This window comes from Kogia breviceps, chromosome 4 (assembly GCF_026419965.1).
Source record: "Kogia breviceps isolate mKogBre1 chromosome 4, mKogBre1 haplotype 1, whole genome shotgun sequence".
NCBI classification, from domain to species: Eukaryota; Metazoa; Chordata; class Mammalia; order Artiodactyla; family Physeteridae; genus Kogia; species Kogia breviceps.
The window spans coordinates 92,107,412-92,123,721 of record NC_081313.1 but is presented as its reverse complement, the minus strand read 5'-3'; the positions used below and the strand labels follow the sequence as shown (position 1 = coordinate 92,123,721).

The 16,310-nt window shown below is 40.1% G+C and overlaps 1 protein-coding gene across 8 annotated transcripts in view; it reads right to left on the bottom strand.

Moving 5' to 3' along the window:
- EPB41L4A (erythrocyte membrane protein band 4.1 like 4A) overlaps positions 1-16,310 on the bottom strand; it is a 268,976-nt gene that overhangs the window by 116,702 nt on the left and 135,964 nt on the right. For all 8 annotated transcript variants that reach the window (XM_067031457.1, XM_059062177.2, XM_067031456.1 and 5 more), the window contains one exon: positions 5,039-5,090. In XM_067031457.1, coding sequence (XP_066887558.1) covers positions 5,039-5,090 — 52 coding nt within the window. The remainder of the gene's footprint in view (positions 1-5,038; positions 5,091-16,310) is intronic.

Here is a 16,310-nt window from a genome sequence, read left to right as displayed (position 1 = left end):
TTAAATGCTCAGCAGCAGGTGGACCATTTAAGTCAACCACGGGACATACACAGGGTACCATTCAACCGTTTAAATGGGCAGAGGGGAACTTTATGTACTGATGGGAAAAGATCACCAAGCTCTATTTCTGACTGCAGAAATATGACTCCTTCTGTGTGCAAAAGAAAGTTATCTATTAAAATATGGGCCCAGGGCTTCCCTGGTGGCGCAGTGGTTGAGAATCCGCCTGCCGATACAGGGGACACGGGTTCGTGCCCCGGTCCAGGAGGATCCCACATGCCGCGGAGCGGCTGGGCCCGTGAGCCACGGCCGCTGAGCCTGTGCGTCCGGAGCCTGTGCTCTGCAACGGGAGAGGCCACAGCAGTGGGAGGCCCGCGTACCACAAAAAAAAAAAAAAAAAAAAAAAAAAAAAAAAGGGTCCACACCCCAACAGAAGAACGCAGAAGAAATTACCAAGAGTGGCAAACTTTGGGAAGAGGGGCTGTAAAATTTTTGGCCCAGCTTTATTGAGGTATAATTGACAAATTAAATTTTAAGGTATTTAAAAGTATACATTGTGAAAGCATTTCTCCCCAGCAAGTTAATTAACACATTCATCCCCTCACATACTAATTTTTCCTTTCGGTGAGAACATTTAAATTCTACTTTTAGCAAAACTGATAAGTCAGAAATTTCTTACCATGTATATCTCTTACCATTTAAACCCAAAATTATCAGTGAGGCTATGTGGTAGGATTAGGAGCAATATTTGTTTCATTCTTAAACTTTTCTAAATCTAAAAATATGTTCTTACATATTTAAGAACACATTTCTCATCTCAGTCATTTACCATACACAGAAGAACTACATGCACAAATACCAAATATATATGAAACAAAATCTGGAATTGTACCTGGGAAAATATAAAATATAATTAAACACTCATACTGTGCAAGAGGACACAAGCCCCTTCATCTGCCAACCATATTATATTTTGACTAGAAATATTTCTATTTCAGAAGGTACAAATATAACCTGCACTGTTTCCAAAACTGCATACTTCTGAGCAATGTGGTAACTAGATCTTATATTAAATCTGTTTTAAAATGGATTTGTTAACTGGTGCACCAATCGGTGGTCATAGTTTCTAATTTTTTTCTCCAACAAAAGCTCTCCCACACAAATAAAAAAGATATGAAACTGGCACCTGTGTAAAAATACTTCCACCCACACACTGTTATCCCAAGTCTCTGATACTGTATAACAGACATACAGTTTATTTTCATTTTTAACTAAGTAAATAAAGTCACAAATTTAGAAGCTGGGGAGAACAACAGATAACAAAGCCATAATGAACTTATATTGTATGAACTATGTTATTACTTATTATTATTATGACACACAAGCTATGATACACAAGCTATAAAACCCCTGTTCCTGGCACACAGAAGACAAGCAACACTAGGGCCTCGCCCTGCTCCCCTAAACCACACCCTCCTGTGTAAGGCACTCCTTAGGCTGGAGTGTTTTTAGAAACTAAATTTTAAAAGAAGCTTTGTTACAATTTATCGTTAGAGTTGATTCCGTATGTCCAAGTTGTATGTTTCCTTAATCCCTGTGTTTTTATTTCTGACAAACAGACCTCTACCCCTGAACACAGATGTCAAGGAGGCACTGACTATTAAATATTTAGAAAAGCCTGGAAGTCCACCCGCTGCTGACCTGTGCCAATCAAGCTCTGTGTTACTGAGCAGATGGGTCCATCTGCACCTGAAGGACACCAGGATTGGCATTTGGGGGCAGGAGGGGCACAGATGCTGCTGAGATGGTGCACAGAGCGAGGAAGGCCTTGTCCAGACTCCAGAGCTGCTTTTGTTCTCTGGAACATGACAGATTACACCCTATGGACCAAGCCTAGATAGTTGAAATGTATTTCGTGATGAGCAGTTAAGCAGAAGTTTGAAAAATATATAATTAAAAACATTGTTTGGACTAATTTTTCTTTAAGGACTTTTGGCCCAAATCAGCCCTCCCTTTCCCACCTACATACAAAGTGTCTTGTGTCCAAATATATAAATTACTATTTGACTGTATTTGATAATGTACAAAAATGTTTCCTAAACATCTGATTCCCAACAAGCATCTGGTAACATATGCAAGGCAGGAAAAGCTCCAAGGAGGTAAAGCAACTCGCCCAAGATCCCAATGATGAGAACCACGTTTGCTAGTACTTAAAGTTCAGTGCCTGCTGGCCGCTATTCCATACAGGCTCTCAGGGAAAAAATTATAACACCTTTAGAGCAAGCAAATACTTCATTTACACATCACTGTTTTATAGATCAATCAAAGGCTAAAGAAATGGAGATTTTGGAGCAAGGATATGTCTACCCAGGTATTTCTTGGCTTCCTAGCTTAAGACTGACTATAAATATCAGGTGCTGATAGAGTAAATTCCTAGATTATCATCTTGATCTGTGTCTTTCCACAGAGTCTACTTTTAAGAAATCCTTATGTAAAGTAAGTTAATATTGTTTTACTCTAGCAAAATAGAAGCCAGAAACTGGGAATCCTCTAATCTACCTTTTGTGAAGACTAATATCAAGGCCTTTAATGATAATAGTCTCCCATTAGCTCAGGATAACTAAATCATAATGCACCTATGAGAATCCTGGTGACTAGCAAATATTCTGTCATTTTTACAGATATTCCTTCTGACTTATCTGCTGGAGATGTGAGAGCCATTCTCCCTCATGAATTATCAAACTATCTTATGAGATAAAAAATTATGCATTATTCACTTACATAACTTTTCTTCAATTGTAATATCAGTGTTTTATTCTTCCTGTGCATCAAATTTTTAATAGGATGACACTTATTTAGGATGAGAAAGTAATTGCATTACAGATTATAGATATTAAACATAATATTTCATGCCATGTAATAAAATAGATACTTCAAATGGTCTTAGGAACACTTGAATAATACACCTTAAATAAAATAATTTCTATTTTTCTTCATCATTTGGGTGGAAATCTCAACTTTTTTCTTATAAAAAACCTTTGTGTTTGTGTTAAAATAACAATTCCTGAAATTTTTGAACTGGTATTTTTATTTATTTTTTTAATACAGCAGGTTCTTAATAGTCATCCATTTTATACATATTAGTGTATACATGTCAATTCCAATCTCCCAATTCATCACACCACCACCTCCACCCCCTCCACCACTTTCCCCCCTTGGTGTCCGGTGTTCTCTACATCTGTGTCTCTATTTCTGCCCTGCAAACCGGTTCATCTGTACCATTTTTCTAGTTGAACTGGTATTTTTAAAGTAAGTGGTTCAAATGGACAAGACAGATATTTACTGTATTTATTATTATACCTGAATCTTTTGGAAAAGTGCAGATTTCTAGATCCCAAGGGATAAGACTTGTTAAACTGGAGTGCCTACCATACACACGAGGATACCTCTTGGAAGTTATCTGCATTCACATCTAATCACATGAACCTCCTGTTTCCCCTCAGCCTTTAGTGGGCAGTTTGCTCACTCAAGCAGCACGTGGTATTAGAAGTCAGAAGGTCAGGACTTCAGTCATCCCTCTGCTGTCAAGCAGTTTCTCAACCATGGCAGGTCATAAGCTGTTTCTGATTAGGAATTACTCCTGTGTAGGCTGAGTAGGCAGAACTTGATGATGTCTAAGGTATATATTTTGAGGGTTCTTTCTCATCTCATAGGACTCCAGCCCCATCTTTGAAACCTGTTGCCCACTCCCATCCAGAATGCTGGCCCCGTAGTAGCTATGTTTGCACTGGCCTTGAAAAAAAGCCTAGACGTAGCTGACAGGACTGAAGTGAGCCTACTAACTCAAACTGGGCTGGTCCGACACCCGCCCTAGAATTTGGAATTGCATTTCAGAGACAGCCAGTGCACTTCTGCCTGTGGCTAGAGCTGCAACTTGGAAACTCAGGAGACTTAAAGAGAGCCAGGCCACAGACAGAAACAAAAATGATGCTGATGTTTAGAGAAACAGTACTCATTGAGTTCCTGACTGTTCGTCCTGCAGTTCTTAGTTCCCAATTCCTTTCTGAGGCACAGCTCCGTTCCTGCCCTTGGGGTCCGTAAAGCATCATGTGACCCATTTTACCACAGGGAGTGAGCCAATACACATGGAAAGTACAGACTCAGAATGGGGGTAAGAAAGGCCAGAAGAATCCACTAGATCTTATTAGAAATAATTTGTACATTAAAGCAAAATGGTTTAATGATACAGTTTCAGTTTGGGAAGATGGAAAACATTTTGGAGATGGACAGTGGTAATGGCTGCATAACAATGTGAACGTACTTAACGTTGCTGAATTGTAAACCCCCAGGTGGTCGAAGTGGTACACCTTATGTTATATACTGATATTTTACCATAATTTTAATAAAGATGATTTAAAAATACTACTCTTCGGCATACTTAAGGGCTGCAGGTGTATGTGCACATGCACATTTATAAATAAAAACTTGGGTTATGGAAATTATCGTTAATGAATATAACCTTAATTAGACTCTGAGTCACCTAGTAAGATTCATATTGATAAAATTAAAACCAAAACAGATGGGTCCTTTCTGAAGCCATAGCAATCTTTCAGGTTACGAGGGCACTCCTTAATTACCAACTCAGCCAACTGAATAATATGAAGGGCAAAACCACTCCTTAACCCAAGAAACCAAGCACTTTAAAAGGTGGAATGTCCACCTCTTTTTCAAACCAGTGCCTCTCTGCCTTTTCTGTCTGAAGGTGAAATTTTAAAGACAATGGAAAAGTCACAGACAAAAGTCCAGGCCAGGTGCACACAAAAGCCAAATTCAATACTCAGATCCACTCAGAGTCTTTATCTACACAAATCTTATCAGAGTTTGCAGAGACCTGGCAATGTACAAACACCCATCTCCATATTCTGGCACTCAAGTGCTAATATTCACCTACATAGTATTAAAGCCTATTTCTGCACCCATCTAATCATGGACATTATATTATTTTCCAATTTTAACGAAGTTAAAATCAAATACCTACTGTTGATCAGTTCTTTGTGTTCAGCTAGGGTTTTCGCAGGATCCAGCCAATACTGTGTGAGAAAGAAAAGGGTAGTTACAGAAATTAGTTGCTTTTCATTGGCCTTCACTTCAAGAGTATTTGGAAAGTGTTAATTTTTTAAATAACATTTAAATAATAAGTAAAACATTTCATTTATGATATACACACATAAACTTACATAAGAGTTTTCTGCTGCTAGAACATTAAAAGAAAAGAAAAATGTCAGTGTTTGGAGAGAAGCAGAGAAGAGAAACAGGAGAGAACCCATGCTGGGTTCTTAGCTGAATTCTCATACTGGTTATAAGATCAGTAACATCAAGATGCTAGTGAGTGAGCTTCTTACCGCCTCTGATGGGAAAACAACGGCTGCAGAGAATGCCCCCCAATCTCTTCCCAGAGCCCCTATAACAATTCCCCTACAGACATGTCTACCCCTAAAATGTCTTCACTCTTTTCATGTCCAGTCCCATCCCTTACAGGTATTGCTGCTAGATGTAAGGAAGAAAGCAACCAAATCAAATCAAATCCTCATTCAGTATCCAGGAGAGGTGGCTCAGCACTGTGACTGAGGGTTCGAGTCCCAGAGCAGACCAGTCGGGATTCTGTCCTGGCTCTCCCCTCATCATCACCATGTAACTTGGAACCAGTTACTGGACCTCTCTCTCTGAACTTTCTTCGTAGGCTTGCTAGGAGGATTAAATCAATTAAGTCATGCAAAGTCTTCAGAATAGCCCCTGGCTCACACTAAGCATGTAACACATGCTAGTGATGATTATTATTAAGGTGTGATGGTCATTCTTAATAAGTGCCATTAGTCAGTCTAAGGTACTTGCTTATTAGTTCAAATTAATTTTTGATGAATAGAATTTTAGACAATGATGGGAGAATTGGGGGCTCTGTGGAGAGGCCTTCCTTTAAATCTCACCTTTGTGAAATAAAATCACTGAAAGAAAAAGAAACAAGCCTTCTGCCTCTTCTTCATGTGGAGGAAGAGCAGGGGAGAAGCAAACCAAGTACAAAAGGGACACCCAGGGCTCCCATAGAAGCACACAGTCGAAGGGATTCCACTGCCTGGAAAGTTGCGGGGGGCGGGGGGAGGGCCAAGGTGGAACCTTTACCCTGCTGTTCTTGCCAAATGCTGGAGATTCCAAGAGCTGAGCTAACCAGTTGCCATTTTCTCACGTTCCCGGATGAAGAAGGAGCAATTCTCATAGCAGCGAGGTAGGAGCTGGTCCACCTTGAGCCACTTCATTCCAAGCACTCTTGCGTTTGTCCTGGTGAAATCATTCACACTCTCCTGACCACACTGGGTCTAGGATCACAAGCCACAAAAGGAGTCTAAGAGAACCTTCCTGCCCAGCTTCCCTTTGCCTGACTCTCCACTAAGCGCAGAAATGCTTGCTCTGCTATATAACAGTAGCAGCGATTATAAACAGTTAATTATAATATTTTATATAATCCCCTTACCTTTTATTCCTAATTACATATAAAAATCATTCATCCTAAATGAATGTCATAATCATTTTATTGTAAGATTTTATTACAATACTTAACTCTATTCATGTACACATAATCTTCACTATTTGCCACTCCTAGAGCAGTTTCAGATTTTCCAACTTTTTCAAAAGGTAACCAATATAAATGGGTAGCAACTTATCAGACAATGTTCATTATTCTGCTCCTTATCATGTCTCAATTTTTGAAGGTCTAGAAACACTCACTTTTAAAGTAAAAAAGATATATTTGAAGAAGAGGCCATAATCAGTGAACTGCTTTTGAAGCCCACCATGGCTAAAGATGTGGCTTTGGTGTTAAAATAAATGGCTCCCAGGGAAACAGTGATTCATCCAAATCAGGTAAAATCAATTCAAATGCTCAGCTGTGTGTTGGACACAGAGCAGACCCTTTCCTCTAGGTATATAAAGCTATGGCTGCTTCCCACAAAATGGAAACATTAGGTGGGTGGACTGTTTCTTGCAATTCATGTTAAACAAAAGGGTTTGACTATCCCTGGATTTTTCAAGTAAGATAAAACCAAGGAAAACACACTCAACCATAAACACTTGCATCAGGTTTCTATTGCTGCCAAAACAAGTTATCACAAATGCAGAGGCTTACAACACCACCCATTTATTAACTCCAAGGTCTGCAGATGAGTTGGTTTCTTTGCTCTAGGTTTCACAAGGCCAAAATCAAGATGTCAGCTGGCTAGGGTCCTGGAGGGTTATTTGGGGAGGAGACCCTACCCACAAGAGCACTTTTAGGAGGAGACTTGGAGTTGAGCCATGAGAGGCCTTCCCAGTTTTCTCCAGATGTCAAGGCACACAAAATACTAGGCCTTAATTTTAGGCCTTACACTGCACTAAGTGCTTGGGGCAAGAAAGGAGGGGAGGGAAGAGGCCTCTGGTCTTCCTCCTCTGTCTAATCTCATCTTGAAACTAGTAAAAGACAGAAATTGCAAGAGAGTCTCCTTTTAACATCATCATCTCCCACAAAACAAACTTTACAAACATTTTCCTCAAACCAAATCATTGTCTATTTGTTTTCCCTTCCAGAATGACTTTCAGTCATTAAAAAGCCAGGTAAAGAAAACAAGAAGGAAATTTTAAACTAAATGTAATGGAAAAGACTGATTAATCTCTTAAATTTTTTCACCTAATGATAGTCTGTACACTTTTAAAATAAATCTTCCCTTGAGAGCAATCAGATTTGTGAGGTGAAAAAGTATAATGAAGTTTCTGAGACGAGTTAGAAATTACAATTTTGCAGCAAAAAAGGAAGAGTCAAGACTCAGCCAAAGGCTGCTCACTGCACGTTAGATATGCTAAACATCAATCCAGCGCTTGCTGCAAACGCATTGCATTTGATCTAAATGGAAACCAAGGGTTACAGAGGTCAGACAATGATAAATGCCCCAGAACGTACATAATAAAACACGAGCCACCAGGTTCCATAAGCTAGCATCTTAAAAGGTAAAACCCACTTACGCTCAACCAAAGGAAAGAAATGACCTTGGAACCAAAGCAGCCATCCCATGATGGCACTTGTCACCACACATTATCAACAAGCAATCAAACATAGCACATGTGTGATCACCATGAAACACAGCAGGCAGCTGCTCCATCACCAGTGAGAAAAAAGGGCACAGAATTTGCCAATGAACACAGTATCCCAGTTTCAGTTTTAGGGTCTACATTCAGAATATTCACCTATATCCAGAATGGATGTAGGCTCTAAAACTGTGATACCATTCATTCACTTAACATTTGTGGAATACCCACTACATATATTCTTTATATGTCATGTCAGATCTTGTCTTGGGGAGTGTAGCAAAACACAAATGACTGAAACTTTTCTTTCTCCATGGGGCACCCACAGTTTCCCAGATACATAGACACAGAGTTGAAATATAATGTGGTGAGATGATCATGTGAATAAGATGAATACATATGAGATTAAAAGATGATGTAACAAGAAAATGAGCTCTTCAGGGTAAGTACAGGAAGGCATCATTGAAGAGAAAAACTTTGAACAGCATGCTCGCAAATAAAATAACTTTCCCAAAATAGAAATGGAGAACACAGCCCTAAGTTTTTATAAGAATGATATCTAACAGCTCCACTGCTCTTAAAGCTAATGGATCCATTTTTAAGTAACAACATAGAACATAATACTCCAAGTCCTTTATAGCTGAGGACTTCCTGAAATCAGTGCTACCCGATAGCTAGTAACTATGCAGCTAAGAAATCAATGTTCCTGAAGGACTTCCAGAAAAAAGAAGACCTGAAGGACTTCCAGAAGCAATGTGCCATTCAGTCTTCCCATCTGTCCTGGGTTGGGGGAAAGAGAGAAGCAGAGAGCTGAGCAGTGTTCACTGTGGTGCTGGGCTACAGAACAGCTTTCCTGAACTGCGCTTGCTACGTAGACAGTCACGAGGAGAGACAGCCCTATCTCTCTCATCATCTCTCAACATTCAAGCTGTTCAGTTTCTAGGAAAACCTTTCCATCTTGCCCCCTTCCTGTCCCCCATCTCCTCTCTCTCTCCTATTTCAAACTTGTATCCTATAGTTCTGTATATCCTCACAAGCTGAATTAGATCCTATTTTGCAGGAAGATAAGGTGACAGTTAACCAAAACAGACCCTGCCCTCTCATCCTGATTTCTACAGTGGGCTTCCTAACACAGGAGAATGTTAACAAACCGTAACCCCAATACCCAATCACTAAGGAGTCAAGATGACAAGCCCTCCTTGGCAATGACTCTTTGCCAGGGTGCAGGAGTCCAGTAGTTAGGTGGCCTTACCTCTTCAGTCCTGTCAATCTTAATAATCTCATTTATGCAACCCAAAGAGAAATGACAGATGGGCACAAGTTCCTTCTTACTCTCTGACAGTCTTGGCTAAATGCCCTGAGCGTCTTTTATCCACCTTGGCTGATCATGTCTCGATTTCATCAATATCCTAGGTAACAGTCTCAAAATTAGATTTTAAAACTCTAATGCTGTCCAGTAAATCAATATCCTAATCTTCAAAAGATATGTATTAAATTCAGGGTCCAACCTTCCATTTGTCAACTGTTCTTTTGGAATCTCCTAGAGCTCTAATAGTAGAATAAGCCCTAAAACATCTTACATAAAGCATAGACAGCATCAAAGAAAAAGAGCTTTGCTGCATCTTATTTAACACTGAGTATAATTCTGATTCACCTTTGGAGAATTTAAGAATACCACAATGATATTTAATAATGTTTCCTGTAGATCAAAAAAAAGACTTTAAAAGCACACAGTCTTCATCAATATAACACAATAACTTCTTGATCTAAGGGAGTATGAAAAGTTGACAATCTATAAGTGACAATGAAGCCAAAAAAATCTCAAAAAAGGATACTACGGCTCATTCCTGGAGAGTTCTAGGACTTGACATAATTTGCACATAGGTTCCCAGAAATCGAGGACTGTGGTGATAGCTATTTGCGCTTTGTCCACACCCATTTTCCAATGCCCCTGTATAGACACAAGTCAGGCCCTCTAAGCAACATTCACAGGATGTGGTTTTAATTTGCTCCTTGGTATCAATCACAGAAGCCTTAGCACCTCAGGTAAAACCACCGTCACAGAGCTAACTCACAGCAGGGACAGAAACCAGGGCTTGCCACTAGGCCATCACTGAGGGAAGTGTGTGTGTGTGGGGTGGTAACTGGGCCCCATTTTTTCAACAAAAGTGGATTCCAATTAATTACTGTTGGACCATCTGGCTCCTCAAGAAGTGTCACTGGCCCCAGGGACTATTCCTCAGTTCTTTCACATGGACCCTGGCACCACCTAAGACCTATAGAAGTAACAACCGTAACAGCTAATGCTTATTAAGTGCTTACCATGTGCCAGGCACTGTTGAAGACTTTACATTCATTCACTCATTTAGTCCTCTTAATAACTCGATGAATTAGGAACTACTATAATTACCACTTGACAAATGAGGAAACTGAACCACTGATTAAACAACTTGCCCCAAAATACAGAACAGCAGGTCCAAGGAACTGAAGCCCCTTCCATCTTACATTCAAACCAAGCCATTCTCAAGAATACTGTCCTAATAGGAATGCACAATCTCAATTTCAAGATTTGTACATTCAACTCAGTACCAACTCCTCTTTTCCCAGCTCACCCCTGCTAATATTCTGATTCCACCAGGATACACAAGTCAGAGATCCTACTACCTTTCCACCGTCTCTCCTCCCTGCCCCAACCCATGTCCTCACTTTGCTCATGATCCATTATCTTCGTTCACTCACAGTTGCTGTCAGTTCCCTTGAACGACCTTCCCTGCATGATATCCACTGAAAAAAAAAAAAAAAACACCCACCAACTCTCTGCCTTTTCCCATGCCAGAACCTGAGAGGCTGACCATGACTGGAGACTCAAATTGTACAATCATAGATGGGCTCAATTTAAAGTCATTATCAGTAACCCAAGGGAACCCTTGGTACCACCCAGAATCCTACCATATTTTATTCTTTCACCTGCCTGGATAACTCCTTCACACTTTCTCCTTCCCCTTTCTCGATCTAAGCTGATGATCTTGCTTATTTCACTTAGAAAACTGAAGCCATGAGGAGAGAACATGTATGCATTCTCACAGCATCTACCAACCTGCCTGCATCTGTGCTGGTGTCCTGTCTTCCTCTGCCTTTTTACTGTGGATGAATGGCCACGCTCCACTTAAGCCCATCCCTTCCCATCTATTCAGGAACTTGGTTCCAGCAATTTTCCGCTCTCTTCCCTGCACCATCAAAGTTTCCCTTTCCATAGAATCATTCCTGGCTGAATACATGCTTTTATTTCTCCCATATTAAAACACACAAACACACACACACACACACACACACACACACACACCTTTTTGATCCCTATATCTGCCCATTTTACTTCTGTACTTTAAATCAAATCTCTGGGAAAAAAATTCTACAGTGTACTTCCTCTCACCCCCTCTATTTTTTTTTAATTTGGTCAGTATTGATTTATTGGATGCATCCCTTCTATACCCAGCAATGTTCTATCTACTTTGGGATGTGCATAGATGCAAAGACATGGCGAGATATAAGACATGACCCCATTAATCAAAAATCTTAGAATTTACTTTGAGATTTAACAACTGTAGCTTGCCTTTATTGGCCTCACTATATGTCTGGAACTATTGTAAGCCCTTTTCTGGATTTGTTATCTCGTTTAATTGGTTCAATTGAAAAGGTTCAAGTAGAACACAAGTTTGATTTTTCCTCACATCACAATACTGGGCAGATAAATTAGTTGATAGGGCTTGTTAAGTGTCGATGAATATGAAATCATTTTCTAAATTATAAAATGCCATATGGGGAGTGTTGGGAATTTCATGTACAGTGGTAATTTGGGGAGTAGTTTCAGGTTAGAGAAGACTTTAAAAAAACAGATAGAGCATAGAGCTTAGATTATGAGTTCCTATTTACAGATGGGGTATTTAAGTCTCTGAAAGGCCTAGTGATATGTTCAAGGTCATATTGCCAATGAGTTAGGGAATCATTCAAGTCTCCTGACAATGGGTCAGTACCCTTTCCTCTAATCCTAATACCACTGGCCAAGTATACAACCAAACCAAAAGGAAGACTGAAAATGTAGTGGGGTGGACTAGACAGTCTCAGTTATGGGTTAACATCATTATTTGCTCTAGCACACCAATAATACCCAGAGAAGAAAATTAGGGTCATGGAAAACTCTAATTTGTAGTTTGAAAAAAAACAAAAATGAAAACAATGGTATTTTACATGTCTAGCACACCTACTTTGTGCCAGGCATTGTACTCGATGTTTTGTGTATTATTTTTTCACATAATCCTTTTGACAACCTTTTAAGAAAAGTACTTTTATCCCCATTTTATAGATGGAGATAGAATGATGGCCCAAAGTTCCACAATGGGCCAACGGAGAAGCAGAGATTCAAACTCAAATATGCCTGTATCCAAAATACATACCATCTTCACTCTCTCACTATGCCTTCACTCAAGTGGAATAAATCTGCCATGTGAACTGTTCTCTAGTCTTCATTATTTATTTTTCCCAAATTTGATCATAATTTCTTATCCAAGGGCTAAGGCCTCTCACCCCCTCTTCAGTCCACTTTAGAACCCACTCTAGTTCCTACTACAATGACCTCCAATAGTTGTTAAATCTAACGACAGGTGAAGAGTCTTCACCCACTGTCTTGAAATACCTTTGTCATGTGGTCTCTAGTACACCACTTCCTCTGTCCTTTCCTCCTACCCTTTTGGCCACATCTTCACAATCTCCTTTGCTGAATGTTCACTGTCTCCTAACCAGGCAAGGCTGTATTGCCCTGGGCTCACACCTTACAACCAGGCTCCTGGCTTTAAATGACATCTATACATGACAACTCCCAAATGCATGGCCAGACCAGAATTGTCCCCTGAAGCCAACTGCCTACTTGATATCTCCACTAAGATGCTTATGAGAATCTTAAAGTTTCCATGTTCAAAGAGGAAATGATGATTCTACTCCCTCCCAGAAAAACCTGTTCTCCTGCAGTCTTCACCATCTCAGTAAATGGTACAAAAACTCTTCCACTGGCTCCAGTCAATGTCTCTTTATCGTCTATCTCTTCTATCAATCTGCAAATCCTGTTGGCTTATGTTAAAAATATAAACAGGATCTGTCAAATTCTTACCACTCCCAGGTCCAAGCAGTCATCACCATTCACCTGGATTTCTTAAACAACGCCATTAATGGTATCCCTTCTCTGCATTTAAAGGAATGCTTTAAAATGTAGATCAGATCAGTTTATTCTCCTTCTCAACATCCTCCAGTGGTTTCCCTTCTTACTCAACTAAAATCCAAAGTCCTTATGATGGTCTATAAGGCCGTATATGATCTGGCCCTACTCCCCTTCACTCTCCATTGTGTGTTTTGAGAATGAGGCAGCCGGAAGGACCTTAAGGAGACTGTTAGTGGAAGGCGCAGGGCCTTCAGTGGGACCTAAAGGAAAGCGAAGAGAAAGCTGTTGGAAGCAAGAAGAAAGGAGACTCGACTCTTCAGGCAAAAAGTTTAGCAATGCTGTTGCCTGGGGCAACATGGAAAATAAAAGATGCACCTAATGAACTAGATGATCCAGATAAGATTTCCAGGCAGACTGGGGAAAGTGCTGATTGACTTCTTTTGCCCCCATAATGAAATCTAAAAGGAAAGAGATAAGCTGAAAACAAACTGTGAAATATAAAGGATCCAGGACTTAATAGGTTTGAAATAAAATTCTCTCACCCCTAGACTTATCAGAAGGCAAATGATGCTACAATTAAGAAATGGCTCCTGGGCAAAGACTGAATCCAGAATGCGGCCAGGAAATTATGAATGTAACTGTAAAACTTTATTAAGTCTTCAGAAGATCTAATATGATGCCTCATAAACTAAGAAAAGGTCCTCTAAGAATCTTAACAGCATTGTTTCCCAAAAGTTTTACAAGGAACCTAAGGTATAGAAGAGCTTATTTCAAAGTGATTTGTCAGTGTTTCCTTTGTCTAATAAAGCTGATTATAAATTGATTCATAAGAAATCCACAAAGTTCTTTAAAGAAATTCTATCAGGGGACTTCCCTGGTGGTCCAGTGGTTAGGAATCCACCTTCCAATGCAGAGATGCAGGTTCGATCTCTGGCCGGGGAACTAAGATCCCACATGCTGCAGGGCAACTAAGCCCACACACTGCAACTACTGAGCCCGCATGCCACAACCAACGAAAGATCCTGAGTGCCACAACTAAGACCTAACGCAGCCAAAAATAATAAATAAATAATTTTTTTTTAAAAAGGAATTATATCAGCTAGAGTCGAATGTACAGAGATCCTACACACTGAAAAGAGGTCTCTGGACCCCAATTTTCATCAGGCAAAAAGCAGACTGAAAATACTACTCAGCTGCAAACATACATTACTTTTATAGAAAGGGAAGGAAAACTCAGAGAACAGAACCAAAAGCCCAGAGGTAAGAGTCAACTGTCACAAGAAGTAAGACCAAGCTCTAATCAAAGAAATGGCTACATGTGCCTAGCTAGATTTCAGAACTATTATGGACTAGTGATTGCTATGTGCCTCCTGTTTTCCCTCATTCTAAATGCAACTCTTTATACCAATTATCCTATCCCATGTGTGTCCCATCACTATATGCTGAATGGTGGTGGGGGTATGTGGATATATATTTCTTACCCTCTTAATTCACAGGTCTTCAGATCAAGAGGAACTATATTCAAGGGATTGAACTTATTGGGTATTGAACAATACCCAAAGAGTCTGACTTGATGGGCTCTTGGACCTTAAGTCTGAGTCCAATGTCATAATAAATGAGATTTGCGAAGGCCTTGGGAGGGATAGGTGCATTTTATATGTAGGAGGAAGAGAAATAATTTTTGTCTGGAAAACAGACTCTCATGTTTTAAAACATGTGTGCAAATTTAGTTGACACTCCTCCCATCAAACGGGATAATCTACTCTCTCTTCCCTTTAAATGCAGGCTGGTCTTCTCTTCACTTAAAATCAATAGAATACAGCAAAAGTAATACTCTCTGACTTCTGAGCTTAGTCATAAAAGGTGATACTGCTTTTGCCCCTCCCTCCGTCCCTATCTTCCTCTGGATGCCTACCCTGGGAACCCAAACTCTACCCTATGAGGCAGGCAAGCAACAACATGTAAAGTCCAGATGTTGGTGTTCTACCACCAGCCAAGCCCAAGCCAGTGCCAACACCAACCACCAGACACACGGCTGAGATTTTGGATAACTTCAGCCTCCAGCCTTTGAGCCTCTCCAGCTGAGACTAAGTTATGCAGAGCTGAGCTGTCCCTGCCAAGCCCTATCCTCACCACAGGTTTATGAGTAGAGTTGCAGGTTTGTTTGTTTTTTTTTTTTTTTTGGCTGCACTACATGACTTCTGGGATTCTTAGTTCCCCAACCAGGGATTGAACCCACACCCTTGGCAGTGAAAGCACGGAGTCCTAACCACTGGACTGCCAGGGAATTCCCAGAGTTGTCTTAAGTCACTAAATTTTGAGGTGGCTTGTTATACAGCCATGATTAACAGGAACATGTGCCAATTCATCAAGATCTCTTTGATTCCTCACTCTTGCATACAACATGCTTGCTTTTCCTCCTGTACTTAAATCATCTGTGAACCTGGTGAGCATGCCCTAGCCCTCCATAGCTTCATCCCACATACTGATATCAATATTGTAAGCCCTGGAACATACCTAGAGACTTGCTTCTAAGTTGATATAATTCAAAAATCAGTTCTCTCTGCTTAAGGCTTAACAAATTCAACTATCTTTCAATTTAACCATTATTTTTTCATTTAATCCACAAATATATCAACTTTTCTGTATATCTTTCTGAATTCTAAATATACTAGTTTTATCACAAATAAAGAGGTCAGACATGAGTTGGTTTTTTGGTTGTTAATAGAACCATGTTGGGTTATAGGGACCAACTAACTATTCTATCTCCTAGAAGCCCACAGATCATCCCTTGGACATGCCTTCCTGCCAAGCCACGACTATCTCCAGTGAGGCTGCTCTACAATTGCATCTAACAGGCTGTCCTAATCTCTCAGAGGCCAGTGTATCTAATCACAAATGAGTTTGGATTTCTTCTTATTATTATTATTCTTTTTTATTTATTTGGTTGCACCAGGTCTCAGTTGCGGCATGCATGTGGGACCTAGTTCCC